The 8,584-nt window shown below is 42.1% G+C and overlaps 1 protein-coding gene across 1 annotated transcript in view; it reads left to right on the plus strand.

Moving 5' to 3' along the window:
- The first annotated feature begins 557 nt into the window (after positions 1 to 557).
- Positions 558 to 8,584, plus strand: part of LOC122544078 (M1-specific T cell receptor beta chain-like) — a 44,693-nt gene continuing 36,666 nt past the window's right edge. Inside the window, exons 1-2 of the mRNA XM_043683080.1 lie at positions 558 to 634; positions 1,170 to 1,475. Of these exons, the coding sequence (XP_043539015.1) occupies positions 586 to 634; positions 1,170 to 1,475 (355 nt within the window). The 5' untranslated portion in view covers positions 558 to 585. The remainder of the gene's footprint in view (positions 635 to 1,169; positions 1,476 to 8,584) is intronic.

Below are 8,584 nucleotides of genomic sequence, written 5' to 3' on the forward strand. Positions count from 1 at the left end.
CCTCTCAATGGATAAGTTATGTTACCAAAATATATATTATTCATAAAGGCCATATGCGTATAAATAGTTCTCAAATAATTCTATACGTTTTTGTACAGAGGGAAACTATTAGGAACTCATTACAATTTGACGTCTCTCAGACTGCCCCTGCAGTTTTGCAAACAGACGCATTTTCGCACGTGCAGGTGGGAAAAGAATGGGGTTGATAACTGAGTAGACCCTCTTCAGAACAGTTCGCCGAAACTAACTTTCTGAAATGCAAAACGGAGTGATGCGGCTTCTTAAAAACAATTACTCAGTTCTTTTTAGGTGAGATGATTCACTTTTCCCCAAATAAAACTGGGCACATGTGAATCATTCCAATTGAAAAAAAAAACCTGCAGGTTCAGCAATAGCGTTCAACTTCCATGACGAACTTGTGGGTCACTTACCGATGTATTCAATGACATGTGCTTTCCTCCAGATGGAAATGAAGGAGGTCTATTGGACTATCTTACGATGATGTCATATCCAGAGCTGAGTATTAAATCCGGCGACAGGGCGAGATAATTTGCAGTATGTGAGAGCTGTATGAAGTTGTAAGAAATGATGTTCGGTGCTTATTCTCTGCATATCCTGTTACTGCTGCTCCCAGGTAACCTTGAAACCTTGGCGAACACTTTGAGTCAGTCGTTTATTCGCTGTTGATGCCGAATTTCTGTCAGACAGATGATTTGCAAACTTTCGTTTCTTACTGTTCACTCTCTCGATGGCAAAGAAATAGAACGGTCTGATAACAGAATGGAAGTGACAGTGCCCAGCTTCCAAATAATGACGCACAATGCCCACACTAGTGAGCGGCTGAGATCACAAACTCTCTCACAGTAATGGGGATATGCCATATCTTATTAAAGTGGGAGGATGTTGAAGTTTGTGCAATGTGGAGACATGAAGGCACACCTGCGTCCCCGCAAGCAATCGGCATTGCAGCTAAACTTGAAAATGAAGAGCTTGCAGCACTTTTTCTCCTCTGTTACTGTGTGTCCAGGAAAGTGCGGCTCTGTCTGAGGATGTCTGTGTCAAACAACTCTGAGGGAAAAGTTCCTGTATCGGTTTATTCTAAATTGCCTCTCAGTACTGTCTGCAAATATTTGAAACTTGATCCTATCTGTTCTCCCGTTTCTCCTCAGCTAGCTGCATGAGCGCCCTCGTCTCCCAACTGGAGAACCACTTGTCTGTTGGAGAAGGGAAAATGGCGGAGATGCACTGTTACCAAAATGACACTAACGAAAGCTATATGTACTGGTACCGAAATCAGAGAGGAGCAGGTCTGGAGCTCATAGTAACCTCCATTTTCGGTTCTGATCCCACGCTTGAAGAGAGTTTCAAGAAGAGGTTTGAAGTCACTAGAGCTAGTCAGAAGTCGTGCAGCCTGAAAATACAGAGCTTAGTGCCGACTGATACTGCAGTCTATTTCTGCGCTGCTAGTGATCACAGTGTTACCACCAGGCTCGGAGCTGGGTCGAAAACCTATTGGCTTATTATACCATAAGCCGAGTGATAGGGAAAGAGCTGCTGTCAGTTTTCAATAAGATTGTTGTTGGTTTTGCTTCCATGCCAACCAACATGACTTTCTGAGTGGAGAAAATAATTTCCCAGTCTGTAAGGAGCGAAAAATAGAGTCATGGTGATTGACAACACAGAAGAAGAAACTTCAGTACATTGTACTCACGGTGGTCAATAACAGTAACCTAATTATTCTGAGCCCATTCTCCAGCACTTTACCCATACTGTTGTATGCCCTGGCAGCTCAAGCATACATCTAAATGCTTATTCAATGTGACGGATCTTTCTATCCTACTGCAATTACAGACAGTCACTTCCTTAGTCCCTTCAATCTCTTTGTGAAAAAAAAAAGGTTTTCTTAACAACTCCACCAAAGCTCGTGGCCCTTCTCTTAAAGTTTGATCCTTGTCATTGATTCCTCCATCCAGGGGAACCATTCACTCTTATCTATTTTTGTCATTACTTCATTAGTTTATACGTCTCAATCTTGTTCATTGTGATCCTCTTCGGCTCTGAGGAAGATGACCCTGAGTCTACCTATTATTTCTTCATGACATCCTTCTTTTTATTCATCCAGTCATAAATGCTCGCCTCCCATTCACTTTCTTATCTTCTTTCTGAAGCAGCAATTGGACAACTGAGGTGCCAATCTTCAAATCGAGCATTCATTTGCCGGCTGCTGTTCCTGATAACTTTGCAATTGTTTGTGATAATCTCTTCGGCATGGTCAAAGTTACTTCTGCACTTATACAGAATGGCATGCTCGACATGTTAGCCCGGAAGAGCATGTTTGTTTGTCAAAATAGTTTTACAGTAAAATGAATCCCATTAAATTGTATGAGCTAAATGTCACGTCTGTTTATCCTATCTCTCTCATGTCTTCACCTCTCTCTCTCCAAACGCAACAATTGTTTGCGGAGTAAAGAAAAATCTGACCTGTCTTCTCAAGATTAACAATATTATTGCTTCTGCCAGAGAAGCTTCACGGCAGCTCCCAGTAACTGATGGAATACACAGAGAAAACAAAACTTAATTAATGTTTTTTTTTGAAAATCACCTTGAATCAGAGTCATTTGCGGACAATGAAAATGCTTTTCTGTTATCATAATGTTCACTTTTGTGGAGAGTTGACTAATGTCTCTACGTATAAACCAGCAGGCCTGAGTTCAACTCCCACATATTCTGCAAATATTGACAATATCTGTCCACAGACTGGTTGGACGTCATCTATATACCAGGGATGTTGTTGCGAATCAATACTGGTGGCATTACCTCGAGCTAGGAGAAGAGCATTGAACATCCACCGTGTCCAGGATTCTGTCACGACATATCCCATCGGGTTGATTAGATTTCACCTGTAATAAATGAAGATGCCTCTTATGGTAGTGTTCATACCTCAGAACCATGAGGTCTGAGTTCAATACACCTGTACCAGAGTTGTGTTTTGACGTCTTTGAACAGGTTCATTCGTTCGCCTCAATAAAATACTGTATTTATTTGGCATCGCAACAGCAACTATTGTTTTAGAGGAACGTTGGCAAACAATATATTATCCATGAAAAATAGGCGTACAAAAGGTTGTATATTGTTTCAGATTTTTTTGCCGTGAGAAGATAAAAAGACATTGGATTTTGTCATTTCTGGTAGCACCCTTGCATTTTTTAATGGAGGCATTTTCCACGCTTGCAGGAAGATTTCCATTCATTTTGATGCAACGGGGGGCGGAGTTGCGGGGTTGAGAAAAGAATGTACCACTCTTAGGAATTGGCTTTTATTTGTTTCAAAACTAAACTTTATTCATTCAAAATCTTTGCATAGATCCATATTGACTAGAGCCATTCAATACTGTACAATATTTGCGTATGGAGAAACAAAGAAACGTTAGAATTTGATTTTCTCCGCAGTTGCAAAATATCCAAAGGCATTTCTTCTTTATACAAGGTATTATTAATATTTTTTGAGGCACTGAAAGGGTTCGATAACAGAATGTATCCTCATTGCACTCTGGTTGAAATGAAATTAGACTTCACCAGTGCGCCTTGTCGGCAGTTGCCCACAATTCTAATGCTGCATTCAGCACGAATTCCATTGAACGCTGGTCGAGACAGCCTAACTAGTTTGACGTTCTTGTCTGTGTCCATTCTGATATGCAAAGTTGAACGATGTAGCGGCTTCTAAACAATTCTGCAATCGTTTGATATGAAGTGACTTGCTTTCCCTCCCGAAAAGAAACAAACAAAGATGAATCATTCCAATCTGTGGGAAGAACCTCCAGGGTGTCAATAAGATCGTCCGACTTGCATGACGACTTTGTGAGTCAGTTTTCAGCGTTTTCATCGGCAGGATATCTACTTTTCCTTAGATGGGAATGGGGTAGGTCCATCAAAAGTTCTCACAATTATGTCACATCCTTAGCTAAGCATTAAATACGGCAACAGGGCGAGACGGTTTGCACTGCATCGGGCTGTACCAAAGTTGGGACGGATAATGTTCAGTGCTCTTTCTCTGCATCTCCTGCTTTTGCTGCTCCCAGGTTGCCTCCCAGCGAACGAATTGAGCCAATCTTAATCTGTATTTGGTGTCGCCGACAAACTTTATCCAGTCGGATCATTTGAAAGTTTCGTTCTTGCTTACTTTCTTAAAACAAACGCAGAACTGTCTTGTTGCGAAATGAAAGTGTCCACGCTTAACTTTCAAATAACAGGGCGCAATGCCTACTCCATTCTTTCTGTCCACAATGAGAAATTCCATGTGTTGCTGAGGCTGGCAGATTTTGATCAGGTTAGAATGTGGGAAACCGGAGAACACATCTAGGATTCCACAACAAATACCATTTCAGCCAAACGTAGCGAAGTGGAGTGTGCCCCAGTGTTTCACGGCCATGACTGTGTGATCAGAGAAACGCAGCCCTGTCTAAGGATATCTGTAGTTATTCATACAGTTGAAGTTTGACCATGCCGATTCTTCCATTCTCCTCAGCTGGCTGCAAGATCGCTCTGATCCTACAGTGGGGGAACCGCTTCTCTGTTGGAAAAGGGAAGACAGTGGAGATGCACTGCTACCAAAACGACACAAGCCAGTACAGAGCAGCAAGTCTGCAGCTCATAGCAACCTCCGCTGCTACCTCAGAGCATACATTCGAAGAGGATTTCAAGGCAAGGTTGAAAATTATGATGCGCAATACGAAGTCATGCAGCGTGAAAATTCTGCAGCTGCAAGTGTCCGATACTGCGCTTTATTTCTGTGCTGCCGGTGATCACAGAGACACAAACAAGTGCAGGGCATTTGCAAAACCCTCACAAGTGGCTCAACTGTAAGCAGCCAGATTGGGAAGCACGAGTGGGCAACGCTCACAAATGCATCCGCACCTTATTGAAGATTTCACCCTTTCCACCATCAAATCACCGTGACAATTTTCACCCATTAATCCCGAGAATTAAATTTCTTGTGTTTCCAATTGTTGAATTAATGCACATTAAGGGCAGACTCATAACACCAAAGATAAATCGGTCCGGTGATGTTGCTGTTATGACCCTCCCTCTGATTCAGGATGCCCCAATTCATGTCATACCTACTCAAGTCGTATGTTGCAGCATCTTTCAATAGTTAGATCGAGGACAAAGATCAGGTAAGGCATTCTCCTCACGGTATGGTGCTCATCAGATCTTCGAAAGCGTCAAGAGTGTTGGTGGAATGAGATGAACCAAAGAACTGCTGGTGCTAGAAATCTGAAACAAAAATAAACATTTCTGAAGTACAACAGTAGGGCTGCCATAATCTGTAGATCGAAAACAGAGTGACTCTTCATCAGAACTAGCAAGAATAATGTTGTTACATATGTTGATTGGAGAAGGAAAAGATTAAGTTCTAACGTGAGGAAAGAGTCCAGACTGAGAAAGCCAGTTGGGCAAAGATTAACATTAAGTCAGAGAGAAAGAAAAGTGGCAATGTTTGAGTGAAAATGGATTGGCTCTGCGGGAAACAACCTATATGCCGACAGGCCAGAATTTTTGGGAGCATGGTAAATGTCGTGGAAGAAGGTATGTTGATTGTAAAATTATTGAACTTGATATTGAGTCCCAAGGACCATGGGGTTACCAAGTGGAAATTGAGGTGCTGTTCCTCCAGCGTGTGGTGATCTTCACTGGAGAACTGCGACAAAGATGTTGGGCAGGGGACACAGCAGTGTGTCGAAGTGGAGAGGGTTAGTGGTCCTGACGAGCTCCCTCTCTAAAGATACCAGACACGATGGTAGCCACAGAAGGTGTGCAGGCAGTTGGCAGCTATGACCATATACAGTGGCTGTTGCCTGGACCTTTGAGTTCATGTTGTACAGATGATTTAGACTGATAAACTTATGGAGCACTCAAACAAACCATTTGGTCCAGCTCGTCCATATTGACCAGATATCCTAAACTGACCTATTCTCCTTTATCAGTGTTTTGCCCATTTTCTTGTCAGCCTTTCCTATTCATATAAACATCCAGATGCCTTTTAAATGTTGTAATTGCACCCACCTCCACTACTTTCGCTGGCAACTCATTCCACACAGACACCACCTTCTGCGTGAAAACGATGCCCCTTAGGTCTATTTTAAATCTTAACTCTCTCACCTTAAACATATTTAAGGTTCCTGAAGAAGGGCTTATGCCCGAAACGTCGATTCTCCTGTTCCTTGGATGCTGCCTGACCTGCTGCGCTTTTCCAGCAACACATTTTCAGCTCTGATCTCCAGCATCTGCAGCCCTCACTTTCTCCACCTTAAACATATCCCTTGTACATTTGGGATCGTTACTCTAGGAAAGGAAACACCTTGTCTTTTTATTCTTTCCTTGTACCTCATGTTATTAGAAATCTCTATACAGTCAGCCTTCGCCCTCCGATTCACCAGAGAAAATAACCCAAGCCTATTCAACCTCTCTTGATAGTTCAACTCTCCAAATCGGGCAACATTCTTGTTTGATGTTTTTTTTTCGATTCTTTTCAAAGTTAAACGCATATTTCCAATAACATGGACATTAGAATTTACAGATTATTCTAAATTTGGCCTAGCAGATTAACCTGAAAATGGCCTAACAGCCGTAACATAGCCTCACAACTCCTCCATTCAATGTACTGACAATTAAAAGCAAGATTACCAAACGCCGTCTTCATGTATCAATGACCGATTTGGTCAGGTCTTGTGCACCAAACCCTTACATCTAAACACCAACAGCTTCGTCAGTTTTTCTCGTTTTATGTCTATTTGGTAGCCTTGCAGTCATGCCATTTCTGCACTTAAGAGGAAAAGCCAGACACATGAGCAACATGATTCTAATTCCATGAGAGCCAGAGAGAGCTGAATGTTTGAGTGGACAGGTTACATTATGCTCCGTATTGTTTGCTTTCATCTTCTGCTCCTGTTGTTCCCACGTAATGATTGATCTTTTCCAAGCAATTTGGCAAATGCTTAATCAGTTTGAGTACCTTTTTTATGTACTACAGAAATACTTCAAGCAATTGCACCACTTTATAAAATTGCACTACTTATAAAACTCATTCTTATTGAAGAAGAGTGATTATCTGAAATGCTACAAAATGAGCTATAATCCTTGATGTAAGTAGAGGATTGATTGCACAGCTCCAACCGATCCCACTCAGACAGGCTCAATTCGTTGACACGTCTTCTGAGCTACATCAATCTCCACTTCTTTTACTTTTCTCAAAAAATACACGTTTGTAAATGCCTTCCTTTTGCCATTTTGCTTTTGAAGATATATTGAACGAAACATGTCTTGAATAAAATCTCAAACTGGTAAAGAAACTTAACAGGTGTGGCAGTATCAGTGGTGAGCAAAAAAAAACAAAACGTTTCGTATCCAGTGATGCTTAATCAGTCCGTGGTTCCAAAAGATTAACCCTGTTTCGGTATCTCCACGGATGCTGCTAGACCTGTTGAGTTTCTCTGCCAATGTCTATTTTTGTTTCAGATTACCACCATCCACAGCTCTTTGTTTTGCTCTTGCTCGTTTCTCTTTTGCTGCTGTCTCTGTGTCCAGTGAGCACATCCGTGCAGACTGCCTATGATCAGCCTCAGAGCCAATGTTACAAAGTCAGAAGTGGCAGCCGCGATGGTAAGACACTGATGGGTATTTGCGAAGCAGAACTACCAGGCGAAGCGGCACAGTTGTTTAGCAATTGTGGTGTTTTATCTTGATTGTACCAAGATGTGAGAGAAGCGACATTTTTTTTCTCACCCTTCCACGTGCAGGGCTGCAGAAGTTCCCTCGTGTTCCAGTGGATAAAGTGAATGTCCTTTGTGCAGGGAGGTACAGTGGAATTGCATTGTGACTGAATTGACACCAAACAGAACTATTTGCGCTGGTACTGCCATCATGGAGGGCATGGTTCCTGTACCTCATGATCTCTATTTTTATCTCTGATCCTATGTCTGAAGAGGGTTTCAAGGAGAGGTGTTTATTCTCCTAGTCCAGTTAGATGTGGTGCAGCCTGAAAATATTGAGCATGGAACCGACTGACATAGCACTTTATTATTGTACTGCTGATTATTACAGTGATTCAACAGTTTCAGAGCTGAGTCAAAGGCTAATCAGTTTTTGCGCTATGAGCCAAGCAATTGGGACAGCATCTATGCATCAAAATGCTTGCTGTGACGTTTGTCAAGATTTTGCAAATAATTCCTGAAAACAGAAGGGAGCTGCTTGACAAAGCAAAAATTAAGGCATTGATTTATAAATTTTCACTGTAGAGGAGTGCAACTGGTCAGAACATAGAACATAGAACATAGAAGGATACAGCGCAGTACAGGCCCTTCGGCCTTCGATGTTGCGCCGATCCAAGCCCACCTAACCTACACTAGCCCACTATCCTCCATATGCCTATCCAATGCCCGCTTAAATGCCCATAATGAGGGAGAGTCCACCACTGCTACTGGCAGGGCATTCCATGAACTCACGACTCGCTGAGTAAAGAACCTACCCCTAACATCTGTCCTATACCTACCCCCCTTAATTTAAAGTTATGCCCCCTTGTAATAGCT

The sequence above is a fragment of the Chiloscyllium plagiosum genome, chromosome 46 (assembly GCF_004010195.1).
Source record: "Chiloscyllium plagiosum isolate BGI_BamShark_2017 chromosome 46, ASM401019v2, whole genome shotgun sequence".
Taxonomy (NCBI): domain Eukaryota; kingdom Metazoa; phylum Chordata; class Chondrichthyes; order Orectolobiformes; family Hemiscylliidae; genus Chiloscyllium; species Chiloscyllium plagiosum.